The 19,498-nt window shown below is 19.6% G+C and overlaps 5 protein-coding genes across 5 annotated transcripts; 2 read left to right on the top strand and 3 right to left on the bottom strand.

The window, feature by feature from the left end:
- Nucleotides 1-6,696: 6,696 nt before the first annotated feature.
- On the top strand, nt 6,697-8,514 carry SRAE_X000071000 (Hypothetical protein; the record flags this gene model as incomplete). Its single annotated transcript, XM_024645086.1, has 1 exon — nt 6,697-8,514. One exon carries the CDS (start codon nt 6,697-6,699, stop codon nt 8,512-8,514), a length of 1,818 nt encoding a protein of 605 aa, XP_024510579.1.
- A 394-nt stretch (nt 8,515-8,908) lies between these two features.
- SRAE_X000070900 (Hypothetical protein) lies at nt 8,909-9,388 on the bottom strand (the record flags this gene model as incomplete). Its single annotated transcript, XM_024645084.1, has 2 exons — nt 8,909-9,174; nt 9,232-9,388. 2 exons carry the CDS (start codon nt 9,386-9,388, stop codon nt 8,909-8,911), a joined length of 423 nt encoding a protein of 140 aa, XP_024510578.1.
- Nucleotides 9,389-10,469: 1,081 nt separating this feature from the next.
- Nucleotides 10,470-12,233, bottom strand: SRAE_X000070800 (Cytochrome P450 4V2; the record flags this gene model as incomplete). The annotated part of the gene is made up of 3 exons (XM_024645083.1): nt 10,470-11,434; nt 11,534-11,627; nt 11,751-12,233. The coding sequence occupies 3 exons, from the start codon at nt 12,231-12,233 to the stop codon at nt 10,470-10,472; spliced, it is 1,542 nt and encodes a 513-aa protein (XP_024510577.1).
- Nucleotides 12,234-13,165: 932 nt separating this feature from the next.
- Nucleotides 13,166-16,009, top strand: SRAE_X000070700 (Glycoside hydrolase, family 31 and P-type trefoil domain and Galactose mutarotase-like domain and Glycoside hydrolase, superfamily domain-containing protein; the record flags this gene model as incomplete). Its single annotated transcript, XM_024645082.1, has 1 exon — nt 13,166-16,009. The coding sequence occupies one exon, from the start codon at nt 13,166-13,168 to the stop codon at nt 16,007-16,009; it is 2,844 nt and encodes a 947-aa protein (XP_024510576.1).
- Nucleotides 16,010-16,297: 288 nt separating this feature from the next.
- SRAE_X000070600 (G protein-coupled receptor, rhodopsin-like family and GPCR, rhodopsin-like, 7TM domain-containing protein) lies at nt 16,298-18,991 on the bottom strand (the record flags this gene model as incomplete). Its single annotated transcript, XM_024645081.1, has 6 exons — nt 16,298-16,957; nt 16,999-17,354; nt 17,409-17,517; nt 17,956-17,973; nt 18,242-18,618; nt 18,697-18,991. 6 exons carry the CDS (start codon nt 18,989-18,991, stop codon nt 16,298-16,300), a joined length of 1,815 nt encoding a protein of 604 aa, XP_024510575.1.
- Nucleotides 18,992-19,498: the final 507 nt, after the last annotated feature.

Raw genomic sequence — 19,498 nt, 5'->3', positions numbered from 1 at the left:
CATTAGATTATTTAATAATTTTTTTTATAATAAAACAACAAAAAATTGCCGTAATATAAAAAAAAGTAAATAGGTTATTCTAGTAAGCATTAAAAAAACAAAATAATGTTAATAATATAAAAAATGCTTAGCAAGTATCAACAAAAACAAGCTTTATATTGACAGAATAATGATTTTTATGTAATCATTCTCATTAATCTGACAACTTCTGTCAAATGTATTAATTTTATTATAGATATTGAAAAAAAAATTTTTTTTTGTTGACATAAGTAAAAATTATAAACAAAAGTATAGTAAAAAGTTTTAAATATATTCTTTAATATTAAAAAAAAAAATTAAAAATCCATCTTTAAATATTTAAAATAAGAAACAATAATAAATTAATATCTTAAAAATATTTTTTAAAATTATTTGAAATTTTAAAATAAAGTTATACTACAATCCAATGATTAAACGGAACAATGAAATAAACTTTAACAAAGAATGAAAATTTAAATTATTGAACTTAAAAAGTTAATCTAATTCATTAGTAAAAATTTAATCATCCTTATTTAGTACCCCCAAATAAGAAGTAAATATAAAAAAAAGATAAAATTAAAAAAAAATAAAATAAAATAAATGAAAATTTTATATTTAATTTAAAAAAAAAAATTTCCTACTATGTAAAGTTAAATACTCCAGAGATGTATGGAACAATATATTATTATTTCCGACTTTTAACTACCAACTTCCGAAAATTTTTAGAAGTGTAGTGAGGGTGTATTTTTAAAGTAAAGATAATAATTTTAAATGGTCCATTTAATAGACATTTTTAGCAAGTAATAACTAAAGATAATTTTACAGATCGAAAATATTTTTTTTTCTAAGATATTTTTAAATATTGTAATAAATGGATTTTTTTTTTCTTATAAAAATTTAATGATATATTTTTAATTTTGAACATTAAAAAAAAATTTATTTTTACTTAAATTTTATATAATAGTGATTTTTAATCTAAATTTTTTTTTAAAGAGAATCAACCAAATAATAAAAAATTTTAAGTATAAAAAAAAATTTATCAAGCATAAATTATTTAGGTTTTAAGTTAAACTAATGTATATAAATTATAGAATAATATACCAAAGGTAAAATTTTTAAGCAAGTTTAAAGAAAGTAAAATAGAGAAAATTTGTTAATATTTGGTTATTATTAATAAAAAGTATAAAATATTTGTCTATTATTATAAATATAATGCTTTGGCATAAAGTTGAAAGAGCTTAATAGAACACGGTATATTTTAATAAAATATTATGAAAAAAAAAGTATAATATTAAAATATATGACACAATTTTTTCTATATGTGGGTATAAATGTAATATATATAAGTTTTAAAGAAAAAAAAAACTATTTGTATTAAGATGAATAAATAAAGTAATAGTATGTTAACTTAAAATAAGTATATATAGGTATTTTTATGTGATAAATATTAGATTTGGTTATATAAAAAATATCTTTATTAAAATATTTAATATATAAAATTAAAAAAAAAATCAAAAAATTTTTTTATTAAATTTTTCAATATATATAACTTTGAAATATATATACATATAAATGGTTAACTAAAATCATAAATATATCTATACAAAAAAGATTTGTTAATAATTACGTAATTAAGAATAAATAATTATAAATTATAATTTATTTCTTTAAATATTAATAAAATATATTAAACAATTTTTCATTAAAAGTTAATATAAAAAGGTGTATATATAATTGTGAATAAAGTGTTAATGTCATTTAAAAATTGTTGAAAAAAGTTATTAAATAAAAAAAATATAATTATATATTAACTTACATTAAATATATATGTATATTATTACCTCATATTAATAAAAATTTTTTCATTTTATAATGCACAAGGAAGATAACACCTTTTTTATGATATAAATATCTTCTTAGTTTAATGTTACTTATGATAAAAACTAATGTATTAAAATATAAGTATGTTTTAAAAAATTAAAACATTTTGTAAATATTTATGTACATCTATATATTTTGGTATCATAATGTTTTATGTTTTTTTTTTTATCTAAAAAAATAAAAATGACTAAATTTTTTTTGAATTTATAATAAATAGTAAAGTAAGGTAGATAATTTCTAATGTATATTTAGGAATAATATTTTAAAATTCATATATAAAAAAAAATTTCAAAATAAATCAATTTTTAAAATCAAGATACAATATTTATTTTTAAAATAAAATTAAACTAAAAAATTATATAAAAAGTATTTTTTTTTTTATTAACAAATTATGTAAATAATTTTCACATATAGTATTAAAAGAAGAAAAAAAAAGAGAAAAGAAAAACTTTGTTAAATGTTAATATAAATATGTATTTCTAAAAAGGGTAAATTAGAAAAATTTGATGTTGAAAAAAAAAATTTTTTTATATATAATTAATCAAATATACTTGAGATTTTAAATTTATTTAAAAACATTCTTTATATTTATACTCTAATTTTATAAATTTGGTAGTTACATTAAATCTTTAAAGATAACAAAAAATCCCAAGACTAAAAGTAATTAATTGAATTTATATAAAGTAAACAATCATAAAAGTGACAAAATAATTCAAATAGTATGAGATATAAAAGAATTATATTTTTTTCACATAAAATGTTTGAAATGATAAGATAATGAAGAAAAGCAAAATTGTTTTGTAAATTATATAAAAAAAATTATTTTCCTTAACTTTATTATTACAAGATGTATGAATAAAAAATTATTTTCTTAACAATTTTTATTTTTACTATTAATAATATCTTGACATTTTATTAATATCTAATTTTTTATACAATTATTATGTATATATTTAGGTATCATATAAAAATACAATAAAATATTTATAATATTATTTAAAATTCGAAGTCACATTTAACTAGTAAAAATAATTATATTATTAAATTTTTATCAATAATGTTTTTTTTTTAATTTTCTAATATTGTAAAAAAAGGATAAATTATTGAAAAAACAAACAAACAAATATAAATATATTTATATATGTATTGTTAGTGATAATATAATATTTCCTATATAATTATATAAATAATAATTTATAATTTTTTTTGGCAATATAAATATATATAGAAAATACAAAAATAAATAAATTTTTTTAAATTATTATAAAACATTGATAACATAAATAAAATTATTATTGATATTAGATAAAAAAAAAAAGTAAAAAAATATTAAATATTAAAAAAAATTATAGTATTTCTTAAAACTTGTTATTATCTCATATTTGGCTAAATAAGTACTAAGTATCTTGATAAACAAATGAAAAGTAAAAAGTCACAGAAATTATCAAATTTCAAGATATTCTTATAAAAGTCATTTTCGTTCAACAGGAAATACTTATGATTTTTAATCCCAGAATTCTACATATCCATTTGTTTAATCTTCTTAAGTTAAACTTTAAAATGCATATAACAAAAGAAAATATATAGATATATGTATTTACTTTAACAATAATATGTTTCAATATCTACCAAAAAAATTTTTAATTTTTTTTATTGCTAAAAGAAAATGAAAGTTAAATATATTAATAGAATATATATTTAAATTTTTCCATTTATAAATCAATTGAAATCATAGGAAGATATTAAGTTTTTAGTTATTACAATAGAATTTTTACTATTATTTGTATGGTACTAAAAATATGTACTTATAAATCATAAAGTAATTGATATATCTTAATTATTGGAGAGGTTTAAACTTCACTTTTATTAGATATCTCTCTTAAAACATATTTGTCCTAGAAGTAGTAATCAATTAAGAAGATATTTTTCTTTATTGCGTGAAATGTTAAAATTGTGATATGATTGTTAAGTATAGAAAAGAAGAACTTAAGAAAATACTAAAAAATTGTTGATAATATAAAGAATAAATGATATCATATTAAGATACTAGTGATATTTTTTTTTTAAAATTCTTTTTTAGTATAATAAATTTATTCTTTTATAAAGTTGGAGGAGAATTTAAAATAACTTTAAAGAAGTTTTATAAAAAAAATAATTTAAAAGTATAAGAAAATTAAACATTTTGATTGATAAAATATATATATATATATACATATTATTACAATTTATAAATTTAAAAAATTTTTAAAAACATGTTATTTTTGTTAAACTAAAAAAAAAGTTAACAATATTATTTTTATTGTATATTGTGATAAAAGAGAAATCAATATAAAAGTTTTTTTTTGCTTCTTTTTTTATATAACCATTTTGCTAAAAGTAAATATTAAAATAATTAGTGCAACTATTACTTATTTATAATTATACTTAATTAGTATTACAATTGAATAATAAATTTTATATATAAGATAAAATTTATGATAATATGTTTTCCATGAAAAAAAAAAAGTTTTTTTAAAATATATCTTAGATAACTTTTTGACAAGTTCAATCATTTTATTTTGTTTTAAAGCTATTGGTTTAGTTTTTAATTATTTTTCATTAAGTACACTTTTCTGTTTTTCACAATTTTTAAACATTTCATTGAGCAACAATAGTTAAGATAAAAGTAGCTTATTAAATATCTAAAAAATGAATTTATAAAAGTAGAAGTAACGGAAAAATTTTTTTGTCATTTGTCTTAAATTGCTCTACAAATCTACTTTTCCAATCTTTGATTTCGCTTTTTAATAAAATATTATAGAAAAAAAGTAGCTCATTAAATAAATTATAAAAAATTTCCTCTTAATATATATTCTTTTAAAATTTACTATAAATATTTTAATAGTGAATAAAATAAAGCTTGAGATTATAGTGTTTATCACAATACAATCAATTTTTTTTATATTTTATATACAATTATTTTAAAATATCTTTTAAATCTTTATTTTAAAATTATATAATACAATAATTTGTTTTTATTGTTTAAAAACATACTTAATTTGTGAATGAAACTATTTTAATGTTATGTTATATTAATTACAAAAAATTAATAAATAATTCTAAATAATCTATAAATTTATAAAATTAAATTGTTGAAAAAGAAACATTGTAAAATAATATTAATATTTTTTTTAAAAAATAATAGTTTTATCTTTAGATTGATACCTTTTTCTATGCAAATAAAATTTAGTCTGAAAAAGCAGTTAATTTAAATGGTAAATAATGCAAACAATATTCTTCTTTTTATAATTTCATACTTTATTTTTATTCAATAGTATCAGAAATAATTATAATTTGAAATATTTGCATAATATTATATTTGTGTATGTTTTAATAATTATTAAAGATTCAAGTATCATAATAACGGTGTAACTAAAAAATCTAAAGTTATAGTTAGTTCATGCGTGTATAAAATACTTCCGTGTGCAGATTTTGGGTATCATTAAATAAAACTACATAAACGTTAAATAAATATATAAATAAATTTTTTATCTTTTCAATTGTATAATCAACAAAATTGTATTTAAAACTAATTCTAGAAAATATGCATATATACATATTAAATAACTATTTCCAAAAACAATAAAGATGATAAATTTCAATAGATATGTAATGAAATAACTGCAAACAAAATAGTGATAGTTTGGTATTTAATTAAATATAAAAAAAAATCAAAAAAAATTTTATGTAAAGAATAGAAAAATGATATTTTACTCAATATACTATTATTAAAGAAAAAAAATATCATATATTTTTTTTTATTATAAGTAGAAGAATTTCTTTAGAATATTATATATATTTAACAATGAAATGATGGATTTTTATATAAGTTAAAATACAAAGGTATTTATCAATAGAAAAAATAAAAAAATTTTTTTAATTATATCAATATACTATAATTTAATTGTAATACAAATTTTTAATGAAACAATTGATAAAATTTTTATTATTAAGATTTTAAATATTTAGAAAAAAAAATATTATAAAAAGATATCAGAAATTGAGAAAGATATAAATAAATGTCACGAAAGCACTATTTGTTCATGATGGCATTTATTATTAACTAAAATATTATTTATGTTTAGTGGAAAGCCATAAACTTTCATAAATTGATATCATTTGTTTATATCTATTTATATACAATAATATACATTTATATTCACATCTTCATTAATTGATGATCTATTTTATACCCTTTTATGCATTTATTATAAATAAACATTAAAAATAATATTATTTTTTTCATTATATATTATGTATAAATAATAATTTATAATTTAAGCATATATATTTATAATTTGATAAAAATTTTTCATCCATATAAAATTAAATATTAAATAATTATTGGTAATAAAATTATTATAAATAATTTAAAGTTATTTTTTTTTTTAATAATAATGAAATTTAATGTTAAAAAAATTGTATATATTTTGTTATTTTTGCAATTCAATTTTTGAAAAATACTTTTAAAGTATTAGTTACTTTAATTTTTATCTTATCAAATTTTCTTATTGAATATATAAAAAAAATATTTATTTTAAAAATGCATTTATTTCAATATATTACTATATTTATTTTATCAATTGTAAATAAAAAAACTTATGGTCTTGTAACGATAAATTCAGAACATTTGGTATAATGGACAATAATAAACGTGTATTTTGACTATTGGTAATGTTATCAGTTGTATTGTATTATCATCAATTAATAGTATAAAATTTTCCTATCATTGATTTATTCTATTTTTAGTGATAAAAAATGAATCACCATCCTTCCTCAACTGATCTTTTAGTGGAAGTAGAAAGGTTAAGGCAATCAGAAGCTAATTTGTCTGCACAAATTCGTAAAATGACAGAAGAACATAATTATGACAACAAAAGATTAAAGGATAAAATTAATTCTCTATTAAATTGTGTTAATGAAGGTAAACTTCTTCAGGAACAAGTTACATATTTACAAAATAGTATTTTAACAGCAGAAAAAGAAAAAAATGAAGCTTTATTAAAGATGGAAAGTGCAATATCCATGTCAACTAAACAAGACACTGAATTAAAAAATCTTCAAGAAAAATATTCTTCATTATTAGAAACAAAAACAGAACTTGAAAATCAACTAAAAGTATGGATTGATAAATGTTGTTCTATTTCAATGGAAAGTAGTTCTACAAAAGAAATAAATGATAAAAAAAAAGTTATATCTAATGGTGATGTAAATATAAATGATCTTAAAGTTAAGCTTGATTATGAAAAACAAAAAGTTGTTGAATTAGAGAATGAATTAAAACGAAAAAATGCTGACATTGCTTATAAAGAACAAAGAATTAGTCAAATTCTTGGTCACATTGATTTATTAGAAGGAGAGAAAAGGACTTTTATGATAGAAAAAGAAAGATTTACACGTAATGTTAAATTAGAAGAATTAGAAAATTTACAAAGTTTAGTAAATGAGAAAACAACTCAATGCAATCAGCTTACAAATGCTTTTTATGAATTACAAGAACAATACAAAATTTTTGATACTAAATATCGTGAACTTGGAGCAATAAATCAAAAATATAAGGAAACAATTCAAAATCAATATATTGAAATCAACCAACAATTTAATAAGATTACTGAATACAATAATAAAGTGAAAGAACTTGAAGATAAAATTAAGGAAAAGAATAAAGAAATAGAAGAAATAAATAATACATTTAAAATATTTCAGGATATAAAAACACTTCCAAATGCATATAATTTATTAGATGAAATAGAAGATAAAATAAATAAGTTATCACAATTATTGGGTGTTAGAGAAAATGAGAATGAGCTTGAAAAAGAATTTGAAAATAACAATATTTCAAATGGAGAAGAAAATATAATCACAACAAATGGTAATAGTAATGAAATACCATCTGAATTTCAAAATACACCAAAAACAATTGTGGAAATGATAAGAAATAACAAAACAGGTAAAATAAATAAAAACACAATTAATGAAATACCATCTGATGATCAAAAAAGCAAAGTATTAAAATTAGAAAAGGAAGTAGAAAATTTATTAGAAAAATTATTAGAATCCGAAAATAAAAATATTTCATTAGAGAAATCACTTGAAAAAATACGTACCTCAACAAATATATATGAGGAAATTTATAATGATTCTTTGGAAGCAAATGAAGCAAAGCAAATATATGATATAAATTCTTCGCAAATAAATAATTATGAAGAGATAAAAAAACCATCACATATACCTTCATATATATGGGAAAAAATTAATCTTGACAAAAATTTGTGCCTTTTTTTGAAACATCAACAAGAAAAATTAGAACATCTTGAGACAGAGAATGACTCAATGCATGAAGTTTATCAATTATTTTTTAGAAAATTACGTGATGATCTTCAAACAAAAATTGATAATGGTAAAAAAATTGGTGGTGATGATATTATTGCAGAAATTTTACAAAATAATATTGTTTCAAAAACAAATAGTTCAGAAAAAGATGATTCTCTATTACAAAAAGAGGATCAACAAAATGAAAAAATAAATAGTATTAATGATTCTTATCTTGGAACAGGAAAAATCATTGAATTATAATTAACTTTTTACTATTTATTTTATTTTATTATATATAAATATATATTTTGTTGTAATAGAAAAAAACTTTTAAAGAATTTTAATGTTATTACTTTAGTATATATCAGCTTATATTCTTATTCTTAAAAATTAAATACTATTATATAAAAATTGTAATTTTTTTATATATATATATTTGTATAGAAAAAAAAATTAAGAATTTTTGTATTAGATGGTTAAAAATCAAATATTTATATGTAAATAAAAATGATTATATAGTAAAATATTTAACAAAAATTTATATAAATCAGTATTATAATTGTTTTATTAATTTTTTAATCATATTAAAATTATATATAAAAATATTGAATGTATATAAATCAAATAATTTTTTTATTTTGCAATATTGTAATTCTTATTTGGTAAATAAAAGTTTCGAAAAAATGACAAAAGTTGTTGTTAGAAGTATGATAATGGAGGATTGTTTTGTAACAAGAGCTGAATTACAGGCGTAATTACAATAATCATTACTATCACAAATTTTTAGTGAATAACTTGTATCACCAACAGTGGTTTCATAGCACTTGTTAATGTCACTAAAATATCCTCCTGTATAAACAATTTGTCCAATTTCTGAACAATCACGAGCTATTCTTGTTTCGCCATTATTAACAATTTTTTCTTAAAAAAAAAAAGATAATTATTATTTAAAAATAAAAAAATATATATATATATTACCGTATAAACAATATTTTCCGGTACATGTTGCTTGACCAGTTAAACTTCCTGTAGTTATTTCAGAACTGGTATAATTATGACATGTTATTCCATTAACAATATTTGATGTAAAAGTCAAAATGCAAAAGATAATAATAACACAACAACAGTTGGACATCTTATAGGTATAATGGTAATTTATGCCAAGAGTAAAATAAAAGAAAAGATGGTAGAATTTCTTTTTTGATAAAATGAATTAAAATTTAAAGTATATATAGGTAAAAGTTTTGTTTGATTAGCCTATACTAAAAGTATATTTGTTTGTTAGCTCAGAAAGTAAAATGGTTATCTATAAAATATAAATGTTTTGGGATTAAATAGAAATGCATAGTTAAAATTTTAGGAGAATATCCCACCTTTTTTTCTATCCTTTTGTATTAGTAATGATAATACTGATGAAAATTTGATACCGCCTTAAGATATATTTAAATTTAATATAACTTTAAAAATTTTTATATTTGTTCAAGTTAATTACAAGCATGTAAACATAACATTTTATGTTTGAATTATTTACTAACTTACCAAAAATAATGGTATTTTAATTATAAATTTAATAAAAACTTGATATTTTTATGTTTAATTTAATATTAATTAAATAATATAAAAATGAGGAAAGTAAAAATAAGAGGTTATTGATACTCAATAATTATAATGATTATTTTATTTAATATCTTAAATTTCAATGATAATTTGGAACTTAATCCGGTTTATTACTTTAGCGTGTCTGTTCTTTAAAATTAATTTTGTTACCTGAATACATAATGACTTTTTTAACTTGATTTGTTATATAATAATTGAATGATAAATGTTTACTTTAAAATATAATAAATTATTATCAACTTCTTTCATTTACCTTACATTTAATTGTTTAATTTTATAATATTAAAATTTTACTTTTTATATAAAAAAAAGTAAAAAAAAATAATATTTAAAATTCTTTAGAAAATATGTCAAAATAGCTTTATTTAACCTCTTATCAAAATATTGGTGGAATGGATATACAACTATTTCAAGGGAATAAATATTTATTTAAAAAGAATATTTTATTATAAATAAAATAAAAATATATAACATTTATTTTTCTTACTCCTTTTACTAATATACTTAAAATTGTTTTGTTACAACTTTTTTTTTATAAATTTATCAATTCATTTTTCTGTTAAAATAATATTACAAAATACATATAACTTATTTGTTTATCAAAATCTTTTTTTTAAACATACTGGAATACCTTTTGATGGCTTTAATATTATTTCTGGGCATGGTAATGTAAAATCAAATGATTTATTAGAAGTAACTGTAAAATTTCTAAAAAACCATGCTAAAACAACTTTTTCTTCATATAAAGCAAATTTTTGTCCTATACAATTTCTGGGACCAGCTGAAAATGGAATAAATGAATATGAATTTTTTTGATTAATATTTTCTGGTAAAAAATTATCTGGATTATAGATTGTTGAATTTTTAAAAACATTTGGATTTCTATGAATAAGTAGAGGTGATATAACAATAGTTGATCCTTTTGGTATTATATATTTATCAAGAGTAAAATTATTTTCAACAATTCTACTAAATAATGGAACAGAAGGAAATATTCTGAGTGATTCTTTTATACACATTTCAAGATATTTTAATTGTGAAAGATCATTAAATGTTATATCTCTATTAGTATTATTAAAAATTTCATCAATTTCTTTATGTAATTTTTCTTGATATTCAGGATAATGAGCCAAACACCAAATAGTCCAAGATAAACTAGCGGAGGTAGTATCATGTCCTTCAAACATAAAAGTATCCACTTCTTCACAAATATCCTCATAACTTAAATTACCTTCTTCAGCTTTTTCAATTAATAAGTCAAGAAATGCTTTTTTCTTTTTATCATTATCAAATTCATCTAAATTCTCATTTATATTATTTTCTAAATCTTTTTTTTCTAATGTTTCATTTATTTTTTCATTTATAATTTGTTTTGAAAAATCAGTAACAAGTTTTAATGAATCATTATATAAATATCCCATTCCACTAAGATACCAGATAGGTTTAATCCATAACCAAGGCATTCTCAAATATTTAAAAGACAATACATTTAAATTTTGTACAGCTAAAACATAAGGATGATTGTGATTTATTTGTGCATTTACTTTTCTACCCATAGATGTATCTGAAAAAAGGCAAATAAATGAAATATGAGTCATAATTCATTTTTTTTTAATATAAAATATGTTAAAAATTATTTTGTATATTTATAAAATAAACATACCACATATAATATCAAGTGCGCATCTTTTCATATAAGGAAATACATCAAATTCAATATCTTTTTTATAACTTTTTGACAATTCTTTAATCAGAATCTGAAAAGACAACAATTAAAGATAAGTACAGTATTTTTTATGATAAAAAAAAAGAATACTAATATGTAAATATTGAATAGAAAAAAAGACATTTTTTGATTTATCAAGAACAAATAAACAAACCTTTGATTCATTGTTAAAAACGTTCATAAATTCTTTTAAAATATTAAAATGAAAAGTTGGAGTTAATAGACGCCTCCTAGATTTCCATTTGTTACCCCAACTTGTAAGTAAGCCAGTTTTCAACCATTGTGTAAAAATAGAGTACTCTGGTCCTTTTCTTAAAATTTCTGTTGATGATAATATTTTTTCTGCTGTCTCAGGATGAAGTGGTGATATTAATGGATATGGTCCAAGCCAAAAACATGCTATTTTTGTATTTTGTTGATAAAGTTTTTCAGAAAATTCATTTATTTGTAATGTTAAATCTTCAATATTCCATTTTAACCAAAGAGTTGATCCAAAAATTGGTATAGCTAAAGGACCTGGTATATTCCATAAAGAAACAATAAAAGTATAACGTTGTTTTAAAAAAAAATAAATATTTTTAATATTTAAAGCAATAAAAGTAATTAAAAAAATTAATATCCAATTTTTCAATTCCATATTAATTTTTTTTTAATTAATAAAAAAATTGAATGATATATTATTTTAAAATTGTTAATAAAAAAATATTAATATCAGTTAATAACACTATATTTTATACAAAAAATATTAAAAAGGAGTTTTTTTTCAAATTCATGTGACATTGAAATTCTATCAATGCCTGTATCTTTGTATTATGGTTGATAAGATAAAATAACAGTAGTAATAAAAATTAATAAAATTTTTTGTTTATGTTGATTTGTCTAATTAACAATACTAATATTTTTTTTTATCATTTTTGTTATTGATTTAAAAATTGTAAATAATTAATAAGTTTTAAAAATTTGTTATATAAATAAAATATATCTTTTTATTAACAATTTATCATTACCCAAAAAATTATAATAATTTAAATAGAAACATATATTTGATTTGATCGAAATAATTATTTTTATAAATATTATCATTTATACATTTTCTTTATTGAACACAAAAGTTAGTACATTTTTTGTTTATCAAATATCTTTAAAATAAATGTTTTTGATATATATTGTAAAGCATATCTTAAAAAATAATATCTTAAAATATTTGAGTTTAACGAAAGTGTTGATTAGTATAACATTGAAACAAAAATATTTGTAAAAATTATTGGATAATCAAAACACAATATTTTATAAGTGATATATAGATGACTTTTGTTGTCTTATCATTAAAAAATATACATATATTAAATTTAACGAAACATTTTTATTTCACAAATCTAATAATCTTTATTTAAAAAGAATGTTACTAGTGTGTTTCTCATATCTAAATTGTGATAAGAAATAAGATAATATATAAAATAGGTATCTATTATACTTTTAAGTTATAGTTACTTTTTATTTAATATAAAATTTATCATATTTTATTCTGATTATATATACATTATTTTAAAATAATTAATTAAAGTGGTAATGTTTACCATATTTGTTAGTATATCTTTTCTAATATCTTTTGTTTATCCATTAAATCCTATTTCACCTGAAGCTCGAATAGATTGTTATCCTGATCCTAATTCATCAGCTGCTAATTGTATCGCAAGAGGATGTATTTGGGATAACAATTATGATGATAGTCATCCAACTGTTCCATTATGTTATTATCCACAAGGTACCGGTTACCAAATTGTGTCACAAACTGATTCAACAGCAACATTAAAAAAAAGTCCAACATCTATTGATAATCCATTTGGCAAAGATTTTAATGATCTTGAAGCAACATTTTCTAAAATAGATAATATTATTAAGGTATCAATAAAACCAATTGGAGTAACAAGATATATACCACCTGTACAATTTTCTGAAGAATTTGTTGAATCAAATGATCGTTTATCTTACTCTTTTACCAATGATGATAAAGGTATATTTAATTTTAAAATCAATCGTAATTCAAATCATAGAACATTATTTGATACGTCTATTGGTGGTTTATTATTTAGTGATCAATATATTCAATTAGCATCATACCTTCCATCAACACGCCTTTTTGGAATAGGTGAACATATACATCAGACACTCCATCATGATTTAACTAAATATACAACATGGCCAATGCTTGCTCGTGATCAACCACCAAACTCAAAAGACCCTAATCAAAATAATTTATATGGTGTTCATCCATTTTATATGGTTGTTGAACCTGATGGTAAAGCACATGGTGTTTTATTTTTTAATAGTAATCCACAAGAAATAACAACTGGACCAGCTCCTCATATTGTTTATAGAACTATTGGTGGACAAATAGATATTTTCTTTTTTCCAGGTCCAAGTCCACAAGAAGTTATTCAACAATATGTTTCATTTGTTGGTAAACCTTTCCTTCCAGCATATTGGTCATTTGGTTATCAATTATGTCGTTATGGTTTTAAAAATCTTCAAGAAGTTAAAGATGTTGTAAATAATATGACATCTGCTGGTATTCCATTTGATACAATAATTACTGATATTGATTATATGGATAGATATAAAGATTTTACAATTGGTGAAAATTTTTCTGATTTAGGAACATTTGCTGATGATATTCATAAAAATAATATGCGTTTAACATTAATATGGGATCCAGCTATAGAAGTTGACTATGATTCATTTGAACGTGGATTAAAATCTGGGGCAAAATTTATTGAATGGAGTGATAATTCATTAATTCCAACATCTATACAAAAACAATATCCATTAGTTAAAGATACAAATATTATGTTAGGTGTTGTATGGCCAGATAAACATACAGCATTCCCAGATTTTCTTGATCAAACAAATAAAACAAGAGATTGGTGGATAGATGAATTTAAATCTTTTTATAGTAAAGTTAAATTTGATGGTATATGGATTGATATGAATGAACCATCTTCTTTTGGAACAAATGAAGATCATCCATGGTATTTTGATAATAATGATCATCCAAATATTATTTCATTAAAATGTCTTACTAGTGGTTATAATAAAAGTCTTGAAACACCACCATATGCAACACAATCTGTCTATCAATGGGGTGATAATAGTTATTTATCAACAAAAACTTTATGTATGAATGGTGTTACAATGAATGGTAAACAAAATCTTTATAATACAAAAAATATTTATGGATGGTCAGAAACAGTAGCAACAAAACATGCATTACATAAATCAACTGGAAAAAGAGGAACAGTTATATCAAGATCAACTTTCCCAAGTTCTGGAAAATATGGTGGTCATTGGTTAGGTGATAATACAGCTCGTTGGGAAGATTTAAAAACAACAATAATTGGTGTTCAAGAATTTAATATGTTTGGTATTCCATATGTTGGATCTGATGTTTGTGGTTTTAATGGAGAAACAAATGAAGAATTATGTTTAAGATGGCAACAAGCAGGATCATTCCATTCATTTTTTAGAAATCACAATAGTATTGGTGAACCATCTCAATGGCCTTATATATGGGATTCTGTTAAAGCAGCAACTAAAAAAGCTAATTTCTTTAGATATAGACATTTACCATATCTTTTTACACTTCATTTTGAAGCTTCACGTTTTGGAATACCTGTAATTAAACCTGTATTTTTTGATTATGTTGATGATTCAAATACTTTTGAATTAAATCATCAATTCTTATGGGGATCAGCTTTTATGGTAGCTCCAGTTATTGAATCTGGAGTAACAAGTCAATTAGTTTATCTTCCAGATTCACAAGATGGATGGTATTCTGTTTATGATTATAATTATGGAACTAAAATGAGTTCAGGTTTTAGAACTTATCCAGCTTTATTAACATATAATACTCCAACATTTGTTGCTGGTGGTTATATTATTCCAAGACAAGCTGCTTCAACAACAACAGATGTTTCAAGAAAAAATCCAACAGAACTTTTAATTGCTATTTCTTCATCATCTAAAAATGCTTCTGGATTAATCGTTTGGGATGATGGTGAAACTATTATGATGGATGTAAACAAACATGATTACACAGAACTTATCTTTTCATTTAACATGACTGAAAAAGAGTCTACAATTACAATAAGATATAATAAATTTTCAATTTCATCAAGTCCAATGCCATTAAAATCATTAGAAGTATTTGGTCTTCCATATTATCCAGATCTTTCTAATGTTCAAGTTAATGGAAAAAAGGTTTCGATTGATAAGACACAAAGTGTTTACTCACCATTTACTGAAGTATTAACACTTGCAGCAACGGATTATCTTGCCGATTATACAAAATTGACCTTCCCAATTCAAATAAAATGGAACCATTTATCTGAATATGTATCATATAAACATATTTAAATAAAAATAACCATTATTATTTTTAAATTTTTTTTATTAATGAAATAAAATACTTATATAAAATAATATATTTTTTTAATTTTAAAATCTTTAATCATTTAATTATATTTTTGATTTTTAAATAATTTTCATAAATTTTTATTATTAAATTTCTAAAAATATATAATATAAAATATATTTTATTTTAAAAAAAATTAAACAAAAAACTTTAAAATAATTTTTAAGTATAGAAGTATTTATCATTCAAAAACAATTTGCTTATATTTTGAGATCAAAAATATGATAATACTACTGATTATATCTTTTGTTACTTAATAATGAAACTTTTTCAGGATTTGTAAATAATCTTTTTAATGCTATTTGATAATCTCTATTAAAAACAGTATAAATAATGGGATTCATTGCAGAATTTGAGTAACCTAACCATGTAATAAACATTTCGATATGTGGATTAATTGTACATGTTTTACAAAATTGTATCACAACATACATTATAAAAAATGGTGTCCAACATATTGTAAAACATCCTAAAATAATTCCAAGAACTTTAACACCACGACGTTCTTTAGCTGCTGAAATTGCTTTTGGTTTAGTTCTTAAACTATTCCTATAATTATTCATCCCTTTTTCGCGACGTATATGGCATTTATGGATTTTTTCATATACCATACTAGCTAATTCAGTACTATTTTTTCTATCTTTTTCATAGTCTTTTGAATTACTTTTAAATACAACTTGTTTATCATTATTTTTTTTCTTTTTAGGGCCAGATGGAACACGATTTAATAATCTACTACTAATGTTATTTTTTTTATTTTTAATTATAGCTGATGGTTTTGCTAATATAGAATGTTTCTTATTATTATTATTTTTCTTTTTACATATCACGACATATCCTAAGTTTTCTTTTTCTTTATTACAAGTATCATTTTTAATACCATTTTCCTTCTAATATTTATAATACTATTAAATAAAATATTTAAACTTACAATATGTTTTTTTTGTAAAAAGATATTCTTGAGATTACCATCATCATTTATATCTTTTTTATCATTTTCTTCGATTAAAGAATTTTTTATAAATGTGATGTTTGATTGATTATCATTAGTATTATAATTTAATATATTATTATCATTAGTCATTTTAATAATATTATCATTCTCATTACTTCCTTCCAATTCATCTTTTAATGTAACTTCAAATTCTTCATTTATTACTTCTTCATCTTCCTCAATAATTATATCATTTACTTGCTTTATATTATTAGATATTATTATTTTACTTTCATAATTTGATCTTATAGTTGATGTTGATGTATTATTATCTTTATTACGTGAATTACTTGCTATAATAAATTATAAAAAATAATTACATATTTAAAAAAAAATAATAATCTTACAATTTGATTCATTATCTTCTTCATCATCATCTTTAGCAAATTCATCACTAGTTGGAAGAACATGAGATATTTCATGTAATATTGTTGATTCAATATGTTTTTTAATAACCTAAAATTTAATATATTAGAAAAAAAATTATAAGTTTAAATATTAGGTAGAAAAAACTTCTATATATATCTTATAACAAACACTAAACTTAATTAAAACAAATAAATTAACAAATTTTAAATATATATTTAGAATTATTCTGGTGCAAAATGTGTTAATATAAACTATAAGTGAAGCAATAAACATTACAAAATTTGTACTATATATTAAAACAAGCATTTTATAATACCATGCATATATATATTAATAATATTTAATTATTATTTTAATAATAATATTTTATTAAAATATATATTATGGTTACAGTAATATCAATAAAATAACAAATAAATTACAGTATTAATATTTGTAATAGGTAAACTTATACATAATTTTTGTGTTATTTTAAAATTGAAATATAATGTTAAAGAAATAATAATAAGATATAAAAAACCTTACATGAGATGATACAGCCAGCTAAAAATGAAGATAGAACAAAGAATGTTTGCATTAGCAAAATAGTAAAAGAAAATAAATTAGAATATTTTTTTTGTATATGTGCATTTATTAATATATATATTAAAAGTTATAATTATCAATGTTAAAAAAAAAAAAATTTTTTTTTTCTACTTTATTATTATTATTTTAATGACAATATAGCGTCATTTATGTTACACTATATTAGAATATATTTTTATTATTAAAAAATACTTTTTTTTTCAAAATTTTTATTAAAAAAACTTACCTTTTGTCTATAAATTTGTCTTTGACGATGTTTAGCAAATGCTCTATAAATTTTAAAATAAACAAAAAACATTACAATTGTTGGGATAAAAAAAGAACCCGTTGCACTATATATTGTATAACTTGGAAGATCAAGAAAATCACAAATTGCTTTTTTATTAATAACTCTATAATTACCATGATTTGCAATTTGTTTCCAACCAAGTAAAGGTGCTAAAGATATTATTGATGAAAAAATCCATACTGATATAATCATATAAAAAGCAGTTTTTTTATTTCTTTTTTGCATATAAGCGACAGGTGATGTTATAGCCCAGTAACGATCTAAACCAACAATAGATAAATTCCATATAGATGCTGTGCAACATAAAATGTCGGCTTAAAAAAAAATTAAATTAATAAAATTTTAATATATTATTTAAATTAAAAAAAAAGTTAATAAAATTTAATATTTACCTGATACAAATACCACACATAAAGATTCTGGAAAAATCCATTCACCTGCTAATGCATAAACAGATGATAACGGTAAAACGATTAAGCTTAAACATAAATCAGAAAATGCTAAATTGCCAACCAACAAATTTGGGACAGTTTGAAGACGTGGATTTTTGTATAAAACAATAAATACTAATGAATTAGCAATAATTGTCCAAAGTACCAATAAAAATAATGCTATTCCTTTTAAAGTTGTAAAAAAAGTTCCATTATCATCTGATGAAATAGCAATATTAGTTATTGTTGATTCCATTTTTAAACTATTTTTATATAAAAAATAAATTTATTACCAAAAGTATATTTGTATTATTGTTACCAATTTAAAAAAAAAAAGAAAATTTTTTTTTTCTATTATAATATAATAGTAATATTGTTAAACAATAGGTTTAGTTTTTAAATTTGAGATATTTTAAAAATAATTAAAATCATAATAACATAAGTTAATTAACTTAACTAATGTTATAATAGTAAATTATTTCTATTTTATATTCAATTTCTATAAAAAAAAAAATAATATAATTAACGGTATTTAAAGTAAATATTAAACAAACAATATATATTATAAGAAAGTATTATTAATTTATTAAAAAATATTACCTAATTTCATGTCATTACCTACAAAAAAGATAAATTACTTTATTTAAAAAAAAAAGACTTTTTTGTAATCAAAATATTAAATTGTTGAGCATGAATGAAAAAAAAAGGAAAAAATTATTATAAACAGGAAAAACATTTAAAATAATTGTTTATATATTTAAAA

The sequence above is a fragment of the Strongyloides ratti genome (assembly GCF_001040885.1).
Source record: "Strongyloides ratti genome assembly S_ratti_ED321, chromosome : X".
Classification (NCBI taxonomy): Eukaryota; Metazoa; Nematoda; class Chromadorea; order Rhabditida; family Strongyloididae; genus Strongyloides; species Strongyloides ratti.
The sequence above is the reverse complement of the archived record's forward strand: the minus strand, read 5'-3'. Positions and strand labels throughout refer to the sequence as shown.